The following is a 19,268-nucleotide window of genomic DNA, read 5'->3' as shown; positions in this document are numbered from 1 at the left end:
GAGTAAACAAGAACCCCTTTAATATAGACATTCAATCTGGTTGTATTAAACCGTCAAATTAAAGACCAGGACTATTGGGATTACACGATCATACCAAGAGGGTCAACGCCTGGTTTCCCGGGGCGAAACTGAGGTGGGACACTGGGGCCTGGGGTGGACGACTCTTGCGACATGGGTGTGCCAGGCTTCATCCCCGGAGTGCTGGACTTCTCTCTCTGAAAGGTCGTAAAGCACATTTGCATTTGCACACATTAATTATTCAAGGACGCTTTAGTCAATGAAAAGCTAGAAAAAGATGCAGCGGTTGCAAGCTGAAACTGTCTGTATTTGCGTTTTTTAAGTGACTGGCAACTAAAGCGAGAACTGCAGAACAAAGTGTGTGTGGGGGTGGGGGGGAACTATATAAAAGTGTCCTTGAGAAGCATGCATGTGTTCGTTTGTTAAATGAGATGCTTGCGTATTACTGTAAAGATGCTTGTTTGTGTGTACATGTGTATGCGTATATGTATGTAATGTACCGGTGGGGGGTCTTTGCTGCGTGAGGGGGAGGCTGCGCTGCTGGAGGAAGCCAGCGAGGTCGGGCTGGCCTGAGGCAGAGCTTCCTTACGGGAAGGGGGGAGTTTATCTAATCCGTTCTCTCTGGAGGAATAAGACTGCACGCTCCGTGGAGAAGAAGGATCCTGAGGGTGGAAAACACACACAAAACAGGATGGATTAATTAGGGGGAAACGCGACGCTCCGATGGTCGGCCTTGTTTATAGTTTGTCGGTAAAACGAACTGACCTCATCAACGACTAAATTATCGTCACTTTTCTCCGCGTCACTGCCCTAAAACAAAACAGAGGTAAAATGCATTTCACTTAAGGAACGTAAAGGAAGAGTTCACCCAGAAATGTACATCGTCCTCATTTACTTGAATAATTCCAAGCTTTTTACTGGAAAACACAAAAATGTTTTTACATATAATTGACATGAGAACAAAATGACCAAAAAAATAATGCAGACCAGAACACTAAAGATTTTAAAAGTCATATGATAGAAATAAAAACATATTGGGGTGGTTTCCTGGACAGGGCTTATCCTAATCCCAAACTTAAAAGCATGTTTGAGCTTCTGTTATCTAAAAACACCTTGTATTGACATATCTTAACACGCAAGATGCACACCTCTATTGTATTTTGAAAGGTTTGTTTGTCAAAACTACTTAAATGTCTGAATATAACTAAGGCCTAGTGCTGGATTCACCTAAACCAGGGGTCTTCAACTACTTTTCTTCGAGGGCCAGATTTAAACATTTTAAATATGATGCCGGCCAAAATTTTACCCCTATTTTTACCTTTTTTTACTTTTACCTATAAAATATACTATTATGTTATAACTTAAGTTGTTTTGCTACTTTTTGTTATAGATCATATTTAAAACAAAAAAACATGCATTTTAAAAAATGATGCACACTACTTGTATACAGAAATTTGCCTTTTAATTACTGAAAACTCATATTGTCTTTAATATTTCAAGAGCCAAATGTTAATAGTTCAACTATGAACACTGCACAAAAAGTGTAAGTGTAAATAATAGCTCTTAAACTTCTTTTGTTTATAACTCTTAAACCTTCATAAATTGCTATATTTCAAGTATTCACAACATATAGTCAGTCTTCTTATGACTAAAATTTCCCTTTCCTGTTTTCTTTTTTAATATTTGAAAGATATATAGGCTAAACCGCCTTTCCATTGTACACTACAACCGGATACGACTGTCAGAGTTTGCCCCTAGTGGCAGTCGTAATGAAATTTCAGTTTAATCATAAATCTGTGCCAACATAGGAGAGGAGCTCATTCCAGCGCAAGGGCCTTTAATCTATGAATATATTTATACTTAATAATTACTTGTCAGTAATCAATCATTTTTAAAGTATTCAAGAGTTAATGATAAACAAAAAAAAGGATTTATAATATACATCTATCATAGCATAGCTTTGTGCCAAAAATAAAAAATTATATTCTTTAAAAACCATTGTATGGACTATAACTTAAAATTAAGTAGTTTTTTGGGAAAGAATGCACACAATCAGTGGCGGCCGGTGCTTCCGAAAAACAAAATGTGTGTTCAGATTGTCACTTGTGTTGCTCGTCATGTCAAAATGTATGTTTGGTGCATCATGGGAACCTATGTGCATCACGTGTCATATTAAAATACGTGTCTGCTGCATACACATTGAAATGGTTCATGATAAAAGAGATGTTCATATCTATCAATTAAAAGTACGTTCCACTTTTTTGAAAATATGCTAATTTTCCAGCTTCTCTAGCCATTAGCATCACGCTAAATATAACCAATTTCAATATTTTTCCTATTTAAAACTTGACTCTTCTGTAGTTACATCGTGTACGAAGACTGACTGAAATTAAAAGTTGCAATTTTCTAGGCAGATATGGCTAGGACTATACTTTAATTCTGGCATAATAATCAAGGACTGCTGATGTAACATGGCAGCAGGTGTAGTGATATTTTGCAGTGCCCGAAAAAATAGCCCCTGCCATTAAAAGAGACCAAGAGGACTATTTTCAGGCAGTGCTTAATATCACTACGCCTGCTGCAGCCATGTTACAGCAGCAAAGTCCTTGATTATTACACCAAAATGAGAGTATAGTTCCTAGCCATATCTGCTTAAAAAAATCACAACTTTTAATTTTCTGTCAGTCTTAGTACACGATGTAATTACAGAAGAGTCGAGTTTTAAACAGGAAAAATATTGAAACTCTTTGGTTATTTTTTTGCGCGATGCTAATGGTCTAATCAGATTCAATGGATTATGCTAAACTATGCTAAAATTGCTAGCGCCAGACCCGGAGATCAGCTGAATGGATTTATAAAAAGGTAAGAATCAAATGTTTAACTCTAGAGGAGCTGGAAATTAGCATATTTTCAAAAAAAGTGGAGTGTCCCTTTTACACTAAACTTAGATTACACTTAAGATTAAATGAGTATCTAGCAAACGCCAGCTCTCTTTTATCATAAACCCTTATGAGGTGTCTGTAGCAGGCATGTATTTTGACATGACACACAATGCATTTAGGTTCACAATACAATACACACATTTTGACATGACAATCCACACACATGACGAGTTTCGCATTCGTGACTCCTTGGAAAAAAGTCATGACACACAATATTCTTCAAAGATGTACCACATATGCACCATGGATAAAATAACATCATACATGTTTGCAATGAACTAACAGAGGGCAAAATTTTATATTTTTGGGTGAAGAATTATTTAAAATAAAACATGTGAAAGATAATAAGATGACGTTGACCCGCATTTATTTTTAAGCATCAAAAAAAGCACATACATAGTCTGTCATAAACTCCTTTTCATCCGCTTTCCTCTTTTTTCCATTGCTGAGGTAGTCTGAAGGCCTGCCTTTGTCTCCATTTGAGAGGGAGCTCTGAGAGAGGAAGAAGAAAAGAGATATGAGAAAATGAGAGTGGAAGAGGGTGAAAGGATAACAGAGGAGTGAGAGACAGAGAGAGACTGTGTGTGTGTCTATGTGTGTGAGCGAGCAGCAAGAGAAGAAAGAGATAATGATGTAGGAGACGAGGGATAAATCAAATCAGCTCTATAACTGCTGGACCCACAGGCAATAGAGTTGCCTAATGCATGCCAGTCTGCACTAAGAGAGAGAGAGAAAGAGAGAGAGAGAGAGAGAGAGAGAGAGAGAGAGAGAGAGAGAGAGAGAGAGAGAGAGAGAGAGAGAGAGAGAGAGAGACAGATACTCACTGGTCCAGGTTCACGGTCTGAAGGGATCATGGAAAGGGCGGGCAAACGTCCCCGTTGCCAGTCAAAACAAACCAAAAAACAAACAATGTGACTATGACAGTCATACAAAAAATTAACAACAATAATTTGAGTCAGAAATGTGTAGTGGACACTCATGTTAACCATCTAATCCAGTTAGTAATCTGCTCTAAACAGCTTGTTATTTTACTATGATTTTATTTGTTGTACCTCTGTGGTGTTCAGCTGCGGCGGCCGCTGCCACGGCCTCCAAATGAGCTCTCTCGTCTTTGGAGGCCAGCTGGGCCCCAAGAGCCCCGGAAAGGGCCAGTAGCCCAGAGCCTCCTCCCAGAGCCAGACCCGGGTGAGCGAGGCCGGAGGGGTGAGGGGCCATAGGCAGGCCTTGAGCTGCATGCTGGGAAAGATGCTGGGCTTGCAGCTGTTGCTAGAGGGAAGAAGAGGAAGAGGAGGATGGAGGGTCAGAGAAGAGAGAAAAGATGAAGGGCGTGTAAGAGATTAAAGAGAGAGAGAGAGATTGAAGTGCAGTGAAGAAACAGATACCCACAGGAAATAAAGAGCATGGGGGACGAAAGATAGAGAGAGAGAGAGAGAGAAAACAACAAGAGTTAAGACTTGGATCTGCACCACAGCTCTAAAAAGCTGTTACAAAGGGAATGCATTCATGACCCGTTCCCAGAGTTCTGCTAGTGAGAGAGGCATTCACACTGATGCTGACTTGCTTTAAAGCCCAGATTTACAGCAACACTGCTGCAGTATTCACTAATGAGCACAACTAAAAAAAAAATCTAAATGAATCAAATGAATTTCACCAAAACTTAAGGAAACTTGGCAAGTGATCAATGAGAGAAATCAAAACATGAAAGCAAGTAAAAACAAATGGCATATGAAAATTGTAACCATTCTGCCAATACCCCCCTCAGTCCATCTATCCATTTCACATCTACCCGTATCTTTATTTATACACAGCTATCTATTTATTTATACACAGATATCAGTGTATCTATACACAGATATCTATCCACCCATCATCTATTTATCCACCCATCACCTATCTATCTATATATCTATACACATCTATCTATATATCTATACACAGCTATCTATCTCTATATCTACACATAGCTATCTATTTATACACAAATATCAATTTATCTATACACAGATATCTATCTATCCACCCATCATTTATTTATCCCTCTATCATCTATCTATACATTCATATCTATACACATCTACATCTATACAAATAAATATCCATCTATCCACCCACCCATCATCCATCTATCCACCCTTCATCTATCTATCCACCTATCCATATCAATATCTGTACACAGCCATCTATTGATTCACCCATTATCTATCTATCCATATCTATACAAATAAATATCTATCTATCCACCCGTCATCTATGTATCCACCTATCCATATCCTGTACACAGCTATCTATAGATCCACCCATCATCCATCCACTCATTATATCCACCCACCCATCCATCCATATCTACATCTGTACACAGCTATCTATCCACCCACCCACCCACCCATCATCTATCTATCTACACACATCTATCTAGATCTATCCACAGATATCTATTGATCCACCCATCATTTATCCACCTATCCATATCTATATCTGTACACATCTATCTATCTAGCCACCCATATACCCATCTATCTACCCATTTATCTACCCACCCATCTATCCATCTACCTACCTACCTACCTACCTACCTACCTACCTACCTATATCAATATCTGTAAAAAGCCATCTATTGATCCACCCATCATCTATCTATCTATATCTATACAAATAAATATCTATCTATCCACCCGTCATCTATCTATCCACCTATCCATTTCCTGTACACAGCTATCTATTGATCCACCCATCATCCATCCACTCATCATATCCACCCACCCATCCATCCATATCTATATCTGTACACAGCTATCTATCTATCCACCCATCATCTATATATCTATACACATCTATCTGTATCTATCCACAGATATATATTGATCCACCCATCATTTATCCACCTATCCATATCTATATCTGTACACATCTATCTATCTAGCCACCCATCATCTATCTATTTATCTATACACCTATCCATATCAATATCTGTAAAAAGCCATCTATTGATCCACCCATCATCTATCTATCCATATCTATACACATCTATATCTATACAAATAAATATCTATAAATCCAGCCATCATCTATCTATCCACCCGTCATCTATCCATCTACACACATCTATCTATATCTATCCACAGATATCTATTGATCCACCCATCATTTATCCACCTATGCATATCTATATCTATACACATCTATCTATCTATCTATCTATCTATCTATCTATCTATCTATCTATCTATCTATCTATCTATCTATCTATCTATCTATCTATCTATCTATCTATCCATATCAATATCTGTAAAAAGCCATCTATTGATCCACCCATCATCTATCTATCCATATCTATACACATCTACATCTATACAAATAAATATCTATCTATCCACCCACCCATCATCCATCTATCCACCCTTCATCTATCTATCCACCTATCCATATAAACCTATAAATCTGTACACAGCCATCTATTGATCCACCCATCATCTATCTATCCATATCTATACAAATAAATATCTATCTATCCACCCGTCATCTATGTATCCACCTATCCATATCCTGTACACAGCTATCTATTGATCCACCCGTCATCTATCCACCCAGCCACCTGTCATCTATCCATCTATACACATCTATCTATATCTAACCACAGATATCTATTGATCCACCCATCATTTATCCACCTGTGCATATCTACATCTGTACACATCTATCTATCTATCTAGCCACCCATCCATCTTTCTATCCATACACAGCCATGTATTGATCCACCCATTATCTATCTATCCACCTATCATATATCCATCTCTCAATCTGTCCACAGCTATCTCCATCTATCCATAATTATACACCGCTATATATCAATCCACTTATCATCTATCGAACAATTAATCTATTCATTCATCCATCCGTCTACAGTTATCTCTATATCTCTACACATATATTTATCTACATATATTATCTACGTATATCCATATCTGCCTATGTTTATATCTATCTCTATCAACTTATCCATCTATAAGTACCTATACATATCTATGCGACTGTCAAAGGTACATTGAGTACAGACAATGAAGCTCAGGTGATCTACCTTAGCAGGAATCCTTTAATCAATGCTTTGACGTGTGATGGACCAAAACTCCAATCTGGTGCTTCAATCTCTCTATTTGTAAATACAACTATTTCAAAAAAATCTGACTCTGCCATCCACAAACGTTTTAAGCCAAATATCCCTGCTCAAAAAACTGCCATGAAAACTCAACAGTAAAGTGTTAAATAAAATCAAAAAGGATGAAAAGATGGAAGTACACACTGTGGGTGGCAGAGGGGGGAGTCCACGTACCCCTATCGATGCATTCAACTCCCCCATAGTCACCTGTTTGGCGCGCTCCATGGCCTGGACCACCTGCTGCTGGTGCTGTGGATGAAGAGGTGGAAGAGGAAAAACGTCCGTTAACGATAAATAAACAACCAACAAAAAAGGCAGATGGCCACCCTAGTGCGTCTTTGTGTTGTGTGAGTTTTCTGTAGTGTGTGTACGTAAACCTTGTGATACCCTTACACACACACTAACATTTATGTGAATACACACACTTAAAACGAAAGGGTCAGTCAGGAAATGCTACTGACAATCCGTAAGAGTTTTTTGTGGAAGTGAGTTTAACAATAAGTTTCCCAGAGGCATACAAATGAGAACGTGAGGAAATTTAAGAGGAAGTAAAAAAAGTGTCTGTGTGAGATAGAAATAAACCGATACCATGTGTGTGTGGGCAACAAGTGAGAGAATTACATCAATCACAGACTGTATGAACGCAATGTGGCATGTGTGAGTCTCATGATGTGTAGTTGTGGGACTAAGCATGTTTATCCATGTATGCGTGTTGGTTTCATCTCACCTCCTGTGACAGGAATGGAATGAGCTGGGCGCAAATCACATTCAGCCGTTTGGCGATCTCCGTCTGCAGAGATATGGAGATAGAATTAGGGATGCAAAAAAGCAACGACTATTTCATTCTTTACAACAAATTGAAAGGAAAAAACTAAAGCTGAAGTATGTAATGTTACAAGCTACTCTCACACACTTTTAGCTATCAACAAAGTTCACATAGCTTTTTACGGCTGTAAACAGCCCACTTAGACAGGAAGAAACAGGCTGACCATCATAAAAAGCAACCACCCACCGCTTGTTTTTCAACAAGTTCAATGTACACTTTTGGATTACTCAGAGAAGGAGTTTGCTTAAGAATGTTTATTTTACTTGTAAATAATGTAAAACCTTTTCAAAGATTCAATTCATTGTGAATGCATTGACTAGTGTTTTTATAAAAACCTAAGCCATTTATAACCTCTGCCAAAATCAACATTTTCATGTAAGAGCACTTGTATTATTATACTACATGTACAAACTTTACAGTAACTTTAAAATGCACATAAAAAAAGCTTAGAACACTGGGTTACTTTGTATATTCTATGCCACCATCTTCAAGTTTTTTCGCAAGAAGATCAGTTTGTTAACATTTAAACACGAAGGCAATGTGTGCCGTTTCTGTCTCACCTGTGAACGCGTGCTATCAACCTGGTGATGACGGCGTAATAAGTGACTCGTCATATTAGATGTATTGCCTCGAGCATACGGCATTTGCTAATTTTACATTTTTGTCCATGTTTTCTTGAGCATCGCTGCTTCAGTATGCATAAATGAAGCTGGTGGTGCCTCTATTAGCATCTTTTCTCCGTCGCTTGCCACCCTAAACGGTCCGCGCCACACAAACATACATGTACACAAACGCAGACACCAACACGTGAGGAGTAACTGTGAGGTTGGCAACAGATTTGAATTCTATGAGTTGTTTGGACAGGTTAATCATGCTAGTTTCACGCTTGCTTTATGTTAATTATGTTAGCTTCATGCTAATCATGTTAGCTTCATGCTAGATTTAAGCAATTTCATAATAAATCTTGGTAACTTCATGCTAAATCATGCTAGCTTCATGCTAATCATGCTAACATCATGCTAATCATGCTAGCTTCATGTTAACTTCATGCTAATCATGTACTCTCACGCAGCGCTTATTCAGAACCATACATTAGCAGTTTTATGCGTTGTTTTTTAACCAAACTATATTAGAAATGTGTGGTCTAAACAAACACGGTGCACCGTGGTGCGCATGTGTCCTGAACGGTGGGAGGATGACGGGACGATTCAATTCTTTACCGAGAATCTACCGAGAATACCCTAGTTGCTGCTTATACACACTGTAAAAATTATATCATAACATATATTTTTATGTTACTATAACTAAACAAATTAAGTTAAACAATTTCAACTTGTTTTAAGTTGTGTCAACTCATCACAAGTCCAAACGTAAAAACTTAGGTTGAATTATATTGTTAATTAAGTTGTTTAGACTTGCAAGTTGTTTAAAGTGCATAATTAAAAGTAAATGAAACGAAAAGTCCAATACGACCCACAGATAAAAACACTAGTCAAAGGATTCACAAACATGATATGCCCGTGCAATTGAATCTTTGAAAAAGTTTTACATTGTTTTACAAATAAAATAAATATTCTTAAGCAAAATCTTTCTCTTTTTGTTTAAACTTAATTATGGTTTTAAACAGGGGTCTGGGTAAACATTTTGCAAGCTGAAAGTCTAGTGTGACCATGGCATAAGACTATAATTACGTGTATAAAAGTGGCCAAAAATGTATTCACATATATCATTGATATATAAAATATTCTTTCTTTCTTTTCCTTTAAACGCCAAACCAGCTTCTAAGGCTATATTCATGGCGAAAAATAAAGTCTAATTAAATGAACTAAGACTAGAAAAGATTTTTAAAATTCATTTCATTTTAGAACTGTTTGGATTCACTTGATTAAAAACCTTTTCAAAAGTATCAACAGAATAAAAAAGGTTTCTCACAGGGGCAGATGCAATACAATCTAGAAGGATATGTTTAATGGACAATGAATTCTGACAAGATGAACATTTTGGAGGATTTTTCTCCTGAGAGTAAAAAAAATCATGTGTAATTTTAGAATGTCCTATTCTGCATCTTAAATAGATGAATTGATTCCAACAATTCTCAAACCAGAAATTATTTTTTTCCTCACATCAGAATTTATTTCATGCAACTTGTTATTTAGACATTAATGATATATAAAATATAAACATTTTGTATGCATGTTGCATTGTTATGCTTAGAGTGTAAACTGAAGCTAAGCTTTGATCAGCTTTGGAAATTTAAGAAGGCTTAGCATAAAAAAACACCACATGTACAAAGCTTATCGAATCAAGACCAGGAAATGACTGCTGTAATTAAAAACAACAGAGGAGATCAACAAAATGTTAATTATTAAATTTTTTTTTACATTTTTTTTTTTAGAATAAAACCCATATTTCCTGATACACTGTACTATACACTTGACTTTTTGCCAAAACCTAGGGCTGTAACAAACGATTAATGTGTCAATCGATTAATCGGACAATTATTTTTCCCCGACTAAAGCCCGATTTATAGTCTTGCATAAGCTCTACGCCGTAGGTTATACATAGCCTGTGAATAGCCTAACGTGCACTTTGCAAAATTTTTAACAGCGTGTCATTTTTATGCGGACTACGCAAGTGCTGTGATTGGTCCACCACAACCCCTCCCATCAGGTAAAAAAAACAGCATCATGGGTATTTCCGTTTGCGGCGGTGAAAACAAAGATGGGTCAGGTTGAGGAGTGATTAAACTGAAACTGCAACAAAAGTCGCCGTTTATTTACTTCCATCATTGCTGGTCTTCTCAGATCATACACAACAAGTTGCTGTTTCCTCTTCGTTTGTGGGTCAACTTGCCCAAGCTGCTTCTTCATTGACGCTCGCGCTGATACTGTGGTTACACGCGTGGATAATGCATACCAGCGTCTTCTGCGCGTGTGTTTGCACGTCGATGCGGACGCCAACGCAAAAGTATAAATGAAAAGCGATGCGGAACCTACGCCGTTGCGGCTACACTGTAGCACCTACACACAACTATAACAAGCCCTTAATATTGGATAAAAACCTAAAAATTTACTCAATTAGAATTTTAAATTATTATAGCTGAATAAGGCACTAAATTGTTCATAATAGATTTTTTTATTTTTATCGATTAGTTGTTGCAGCCCTAAACCTTTTAACTTTATGCCAAAAACTTTTTACACTTTTAAATCTAGAGTTTTCCATTTTGTACCACACTCCTCATATTTAATACTTTAATCCAAATATTGTACAAATATGCTCTCTGGACATCACTTTAGGCCACTACTGTATAGTTACAGGCCTGAATAGTTACTTTAAAGCAACACTATGTAGTTTCCATGTAAAAATGACTTACAGCTCCCCCATGTGGTTGAAAAGCGCAACAGTGCCTGGTATCAGACACTCTTCTGCAGGCAGGGGGAGGGGCGGGGCTGTGTGCTCTACCCTCCACCGCCACTTTCAGTGTGTGCTTGTAGCAGTTAGGAGGCTGCTGATCAGGTTGCAGCAACAGTACAGTTTGTCCAGTTAAAAGTTGTTCTATCACTGAAATAATTTTAGAGAAATTATTTAAAGGTAAAAAAACTACATAGTGTTGCTTTAAGTGATATTATGGTTTTTGAAAGATACACGTGATCACTTATATTTTAATAAACTAAACAATTATACCTGTGTTTCTTGCTACCACTACACATACAAATAAAGCTAGTAAATATTTCACACCTTCACATCTGGCTCATGCTAATTGTTGCGCAGTGAGGAAAGGGAATGCCTAAAATATTCATGCTCCGCATCTGCTGAGATGAGCAGCAGCGTCTCCCCCTGTGAGCTCCCTTTCTGGAGGTCAGTGCTCTCGCCCTATTCAGTTTATCTGCCCGTCTTAGGAGGCAGTGGGTTGCAATACATCTATTTCTGTACCGTTGTAATCATTTACCAGCTACCCAAACAAAAGCTCCCCTGGCTAATGGCATGCACGCTAATGGTATGCACACATCTGTCCCTGTGGTTGTTTATTTTGCCGGCAGGTAGAATAACGGACTAACGCCGGCATGTGCGGATGTGGGCCGTATGCCACAAAATATCCCTTAAGTGAATTAGTGGTTGTGTGAACACCCCCCAACCCTCAAGAGAAGAGAAATTGCCCCCCTTCCCATTCCCACCTCCCCCAACATCCATCCATCACAGCCCTCCCCAGGGAAGCACAATGATTTCTTGTTAGAGAACGGCAACTACAAAATGACATCTTCAGAGGAGAGAGTGGGGGAGGCTGGGAAAATAGGAGGGTGAGAGGAAAGAGAGAGAGAGAGAGCGAGAAAAGAAAGGCACAGTTAAGAAAATTACAGAGTGATGGGAGATGCAAGAAAGGATGGGGGGGGTTACATTAGGAGACGAGAATTCGTGGAGCATGTCGAAAAAGAAGTGCAATTGAAATGGAGAAAGAGAACAGACCTTGGAGAGCAGTGACCTAATTTAAACTGACCTGACATCTGCACGAGAGAGCGAGCGAGCGAAATGCAGATGCAGTAGCAGACACAATTTATGAGGAAGGAGAGCAAGAAAGTCACAGCTAGCTACTTTTAGACACCGGTGTGTGTATTTAAAGCTGAAGTGTGTGCTGCACATGGGATGTTTGTAGATCTAATTAGTTTGCTTGCAGATTCATTTTAAAACAAGTGCCATGGGTCGGACCTAAGAGAATTTCGACGCAAATATAATAATATAATAATATCATGTTTTATAAAAACATGAGAAAACAACTTTCCGACTTTAAGTAATCGAATTTCAGTTATGAGCTCCACAAAACTTCACCCGAGACAGAAATAATAACATCACTATCAGCACAAGTTTAAAAAATAAGTATGTTTTAATTAATCTTTAATATTGTGACCTGATAAGGGATGAAATAACATTAGGATTAGTCAATCCACACTGAAACTACTGTGTGACGCAATACAAACGAAAGTAGGGTGGGACGGCATAAAACAGCCGTTATAAGAAGTGGTTGGTAATGCAAGAGAGATTGGTGAGGTCAGCTAAAACAAAAGCTGTTTAAAAAGCAAAAAGTAGAATTTATTTATGTATAATTGCTGAAAAACGGCAGTCTTACCTGTTTGTGCATTTCGATGTTGAGGCCGTAGGACATTTCGTAGTACTGAAAAAGAAAGAAATCATTAAACGTGTGCATTAAGTGAGGCATATATTGAAAACGACGTTTTTTTATAGTCGCATTATTTTAAATTATTAGCTCATTTTGAAGTCGCAAAGCATGTTAGAAAAAGCAGATCTTGCCCCAATTGAATCTTTAGCACTGATTAAAGTGAAGGTGAATCATGTTAAAACATTGGGCTGAAGTTTGAAAAGCTGAACAAAGCAATAAAGCCAACCTTGAACTCCAAACTACGTCTCTTACACTGGAATAGCACTCTCTCGTGAACGTGCATCGGTTTACAAAATTTTAAGTATTTATATTTTTCTTATAAAATTGCATTGATTGCCCTCAGAAGGCCTTTATTAACCCCCCCCCCCAGCTGCGTGGATTACTTCTGTGAAGTATGAATGGACTTTTTTGGGTTACAAATCAGAAGCACCATTTACTATCATAATAAAGCTTGGATCGATCTATCCATCCATCCATCCATCTATCTATCTAGCCACCCATCATCTATACAGGTCTATTTATATCTATACACAGATATCTATTGATCCACCCATCATTAATCTTTATTAACCCCCTGGAGCCGTGTAGATTACTTCTGTGAAGGATGGATCGACTTTTTTGGGGTTTCAAATCAGAAGCACCATTTACTACTATTATAAAGCTTGGAACAGCCAGGACATTTTCTAATATAACTCCGACTGTGTTCGTCTGAAAAAAGATAAATCATATACACCGAGGATGGCTTGAGGGTGAGTAAATCATGGGGTAAATTTCATTTTTGGGTAAACCATCCCCTTAACAGAAAATGTTATGCAGTTTTTTTAATGGTCACACCCACAACCATATATACACACACACACACACACACACACACACACACACACACAACATGTAGTGCAGAGGCGGACACTACTTGAGTATTTTAAGTAAACTTACTTTACTTAAAAATGCTCAATACACCATCTAAAGCATCATCATACGGTGTATTCTTTTTATATTGCATATTAAAATTTATTTAATACCTAATTTCATAAAAATTGTGTACTTTTACTTTGAGAAATACATATTAGGAATTCACAAAAAAGAAAAAAGAACTTAATCTAAAAAGGAAAGATTAAGAAAATTAGGACGCAAACATCTGCAAGCATAACAGTCGGCTCACCGCACATGGCTGAAATATAGCGTGAGACTCACACTGACCGCTTTTTAAAAGCTTGACAGCTCCTGGTTACTATAAACTGCTGTTAAATGAAAAAAGCTGCATATTGATTCTTCAAACATGATTGCGTTTCACATAAAAAATAACAGCGTGCAAGTTTGGAAGAACATAGGGGTTGAATAAATAATTGCAGAATTTTAAGGTGGACTCTTTCTTTGAAACTAGTTTGGTCAGCTGTGTGCTAAATATTAAAAATTTCAGTGGACAGCAAAAGAAAAAAAAACAGATAAAAGGGCCAAAACAAGAGACGGAGGGATAGAAAGACCCTGGCAATGAAAGAAGCCATCCTGACAGCTGCCTGTTGTATTCACCAGCTCTGCCAAGAGCCCACGGTGTTGCTAGGCGACTCCGACACTAAAAAAATTATGAGCCAAGAAGAAAAAAACGAGAGTGAAAACGGCCAGAGAAAAAGGGTTAAGCCGTCTGCCAAGAGCAAATGGCATGCCAGGCACACATAGCTGCCATATCTGTGGGCACTAGGGCACATGGCACAAAAATCATCTTCAGTGATGGGCAAGCACTGTTTGAACAACTTCTGAAGACGTTTGATTTTCGGATGTGTGCAGCATCCGATGCCTGACGCGAAACAAAGTTTGTGTGTGTGTTTGTCTTACCATGACATAATGTCTCTGTATTTCTGTCTTCTCCGTGGCCAGCTTTTCACACTCCAACTTCAGACTGTGAGAGAGAGAAAAAGAGAGAGAGAATTTTTTGGATTGCTGGAAAGAGATTTTGTTGGATTTAACTCAGACATGCTGTATCAGGTTTTATTTGTGTCAAGCCAATTTGAATGAATGCTAAAGCTATTTCTCACAGGACTGGTTTACATAATTTGTGGTGAAGGATTCAGAAGATAGTCTGACGGTTTTATTAAAGCAAGCCTCTTCGATTAGATTTGTATTTTTGAGGTCCAGATTAACTCGATGTAAACACGAAAGATTTCAGAATGACAGCTTGGCGCTTTACTTTTGTCCTGCAAATATTGTGAATTAAAGGGATAGTTCACCCCAAAATTAAAATTGTCATAATTTTCCTATCCTCATGTTGTTCTAAACCTGAATTAATGTCTTTTTTCTGATGAACACAAAAGAAAATATTTTAATAAATGATGGTAAGCACACCGCTTACTGTAACCATTGACTTCCATAGTAGGAAAGTATTGTGATGAATGATAAAGAAGATATTTTGATAAATGATGGTAAGCACACAGTTGATGGTACCCATTGAATTCCATCATATTTGTTTTTCCTACTATGGAAGTCAATTGTTACAATACGCTATGTGCTTTCCATCATTTCTCAAAATAATTTATTTTGTGTTTATCAGAAAAAATAAATTCATACATATTTAGAACAACATGGAGATGAAAAAATGACCAAATTTTCATTTTTGAGTGAACTATCCCTTTAAGTTGCACACTGGAGCAGGCAGGACCAGTGGTGCATCATTTTATCACTACAGCATAAAATAAAACCAAAATATTTTCCATCCAAGTTTTATTGATTTCTTTTATCGAATAAGACATCATGTTATAATGCTGACAGACATATCTGATCTTCTCACCATCCAAAAATTGTGCTGATGGGTAAAATGTGTAGGACACAGACGGACATATGTGAGCCTGAAGTTTCATTCATTGAGTTCACATTGAACTAAGTCAATATTAAAGGATTAGTCAATTTTCTTAAAAAAATCCAGATAATTTACTCACCACCATGTCATCCAAAATGTTGATGTCTTTCTTTGTTCAGTCGAGAGGAAATTATGTTTTTTGAGGAAAGCATTCCAGGATTTTTCTCATTTTAATGGACTTAAATAGAGCCCAACATTTAATACTTAACAGTTTTTTCAAGGGAGTTTCAAAGGACTCTAAACGATCCCAAACGAGGCATAAGGGTCTTATCTAGCGAAATAATTGTCACAAAAAGATGCACTTTTAAACCACAACTTCTCGTCTATATCCGGTTCTGTGATGCGCTAGCGCGACCCCACGCAAAACGGCATCACGTCAAGAGGTCACGGATGATGAAACTACGCCCCAGTTTTACAAGTGTGGAGAAAGAGGACCGTTTCGACGTTGTTGTATGTCAACTGATACTAATTAATGTCTTTGTGTCAGTTTATTGTTTAAAATGGTCCACAAATGTGCATTTTGTATATGCTACACGTGACCTTTCGACGTCACTACGCAATTACGTGAGGTCGCGCTGGCTCGTCACACAGCCGGAGGAAGAAGAGAAGTTGTGGTTTAAAAGTGCATATTTGTTATTTTTCTTGTCAAAAATGACAAGATAAGACCCTTATGCCTCGTTTGAAATCGTTTAGAGTCCTTTAAAACTCCATTGAAAAAAACTGTTAAGTGTTGAGTTAAGTGTAAAGTATTGGGTTCCATTAAAGTCCATTAAAATGAGAAAAATCCTGCAATGTTTTCCTCAAAAAACAATTTCTTCACAACTGAACAAAGAAAGACATCAACATTTTGGATGACATTGTGGTGAGTAAATAATCTGGATTTATCTAATCCTTTAAATAGTATCCAAGTCTAAGTCAATATTAAAGATATTATATGAATGTTATTTACAATATGCAGGATGATTTTATTAAGAAAACAGTAAATCAACAAAAAAATGACCTTAGCTGGGTTTTCAAAAGATTACATTTGTCAGACTAGCACTACGATCATTTCTCTATAGTTCAAACAGCATGCAAGCACATAGCACACACACACACTTTCATCTTCTGGCTGTATTTCAACACTTCACACACACTGACTTGTTTGCAGGCGTCAGATTTATGCGAGCACGCGGGAAGGCCTGGGAAAATTAGAATATGATTAATACTGCAACATTACCGCGCCGCAACAGGTAATAACGGCACATCCGCTCTCCTTCACCGACTGCGCACAACCGTCGATAATTGACTCATTTATCACAGCGAGTGAGGAAGAGCACGGAAAGGCGGGAAAAAAAGATGATGGGCGTGGGGTGCTGGGAGGTTGCGGGAAGTGAAAGAGGGAGCCGGGGAGGATTAAATTCATTCCCCCGGTAGAATTTATTACGCTGGAATTGCCTCGCTGCAAAAGTCACCCCCGTCGCATCGTTTCCGAGAACTGACAAATCTATCGGTGCGCTTTTTGCAGAGACTGTCTTTGCTTATTTATTTCCCCTCCCGCCTGAACGAGTTGGCCTCAATTATGCGATGCGGCAAAGACATCGCTCCCTTGTGGAAAATCGTGGAGGTATTTGAAGAAAATGGCATGATGACGGCTCCAACGATTGTCAGGTTCATTGGAGAAAGATGCTGGATCTGTTTCCTGGCTTACATATGCATACATATAAACGCAATCATTTATATTCTAGTCTCCCATGTGAAAGGGTGCAGAGAGTTCAGTGTGCCACGACGCCGGAGTGAATTTGCAAAGGTAAATCAAGGCTAATGTGCAATTTAGCCTCAAAAGGTCAAATCTGTTAAATGCAAACACGCTGCCATGATATGCACTAAACCAGGGGTTACCAAACTTTTCATTTTTGCAACCCAATCAAGTTTTTCAATATCAAAATAACCAAAGGGACTGCGTGACCCACAATCCAGACTAAACAAAAGGTGACTTGACTCCTTTTATCACCTCTTACAAACATTACTATTTTAGCCATAGTAGTTACCCTGCTCTGACTGTGACTACGCAATAACAGTGACAAAGAATATAAAAGCTTCTTACAATCATCTCTATTCACTGTAAATATTGTCAGGAGTTTGAAAATCCATAATCCGAAGTATTAAACCTGCTGTATGAATGACAACTCAAATTGGGTGGATTATTGCGGTGAGGAACGCTAATACTCTAAGTGACTGGACTAATAAATTTCACTTGAGAAAGATAAATCGAGTGGAAAAAATCCAGAAGACTCATATTATGACCAAATACCATAAGCATAGTAGTGCAAAAGACGAAAAAGTTTGCAAAAAATGTAGAATCATGATTTTATAGTAGTAAAAATACCTGCAAACTTACAAAAAGCACTGTGGTTGTACTATAGTACAGCAAATGATATTGGCTTCTTTAAGGAATAGTTTACAGAAAAATTAAAATTCTGTCATTTACTCACCCTTGAGTTGTTCCTAACTTATAAACTAGTTTATTAAAATGATTTGTTCTGCTAAATACAAATGAAGATATTTTGAACAATGTTTGTAATCAAGCAAATCTGGGGCACCATTGACGTCCATAGTAGGAAAATATAATAATATGGAGGTGAATGGTGCCCCAGAATTTTTAAGTTATATTTTTTGCCTTTTTTATTTAACAGTGAGTTTAGGAGAGGACATAAAATTACAAGGAGAAGACAGGGGTATGGGATCGGCAAATGACCACGAGTCGGGAATCGAATTTGAGTCGCCGAAAGTGTGAAAGCACCACATGTTGGAGCACTGCCAACAACACCATTGGCTCCGACCCGGATCTGTTTGTTTATTAACTTTTTTATATATTCATTTGTTAAAGCAGAACAAACAAATTTATACAAGTTTGAAACAATTTGAAGGTGAAAAATTATGTCATATTTTTCTGTGAACTGTCCCTTTAATGCCAATACTATGGCATTTTCATTAACTAAATATTAAAGAATTGGCATTTATGTAATTACGGTTACAGTACTGTGGAAAAGTCTTAGGCCACCACCACCAGACTTGTTGTTTTAGAAGTTTTAATGTCCATCCATATTTATTTTATTAAGATACAAACAGAAAATACTGAAAATATGTAAAAAAAAAAAAAAAGGATTAATTTCAGGATTAAATGTTTACTTTAGGCATCGTCAGTGTTAAGTGTGATCTCTCTTGGCACTAAACACATCTTGAGCGTTTTTGAGCAGAATGAAGTAAAAAGACGAATTTCTTTAAAAAAATTAGGGTTTAATTTTATTTAGGTTTAAGAAATC

The 19,268-nt window shown here is 37.6% G+C and overlaps 1 protein-coding gene across 5 annotated transcripts in view; it reads right to left on the bottom strand.

The window, feature by feature from the left end:
• The window catches only part of tle2a (TLE family member 2, transcriptional corepressor a), a 38,548-nt gene that overhangs the window by 4,112 nt on the left and 15,168 nt on the right, over positions 1-19,268 (bottom strand). Inside the window, exons 3-12 of one of the 5 annotated variants that reach the window (XM_065246773.2) lie at positions 14,946-15,009; positions 13,062-13,106; positions 7,841-7,903; positions 7,258-7,362; positions 4,013-4,226; positions 3,785-3,801; positions 3,357-3,452; positions 784-828; positions 519-680; positions 95-215 (exon numbers count right to left, since the gene is read on the bottom strand). In XM_065246773.2, the coding sequence (XP_065102845.1) occupies positions 95-215; positions 519-680; positions 784-828; positions 3,357-3,452; positions 3,785-3,801; positions 4,013-4,226; positions 7,258-7,362; positions 7,841-7,903; positions 13,062-13,106; positions 14,946-15,009 (932 nt within the window). Of the gene's footprint in view, positions 1-94; positions 216-518; positions 681-783; positions 829-3,356; positions 3,453-3,784; positions 3,848-4,012; positions 4,227-7,257; positions 7,363-7,840; positions 7,904-13,061; positions 13,107-14,945; positions 15,010-19,268 lie in introns of all 5 variants that reach the window. The other 4 variants (XM_065246757.2, XM_065246765.2, XM_065246789.2 and 1 more) reach the window with 4 other exon arrangements.

The sequence above is a fragment of the Paramisgurnus dabryanus genome, chromosome 24 (genome assembly GCF_030506205.2).
Source record: "Paramisgurnus dabryanus chromosome 24, PD_genome_1.1, whole genome shotgun sequence".
Taxonomy (NCBI): Eukaryota; Metazoa; Chordata; class Actinopteri; order Cypriniformes; family Cobitidae; genus Paramisgurnus; species Paramisgurnus dabryanus.
The sequence above is the reverse complement of the archived record's forward strand: the minus strand, read 5'-3'. Positions and strand labels throughout refer to the sequence as shown.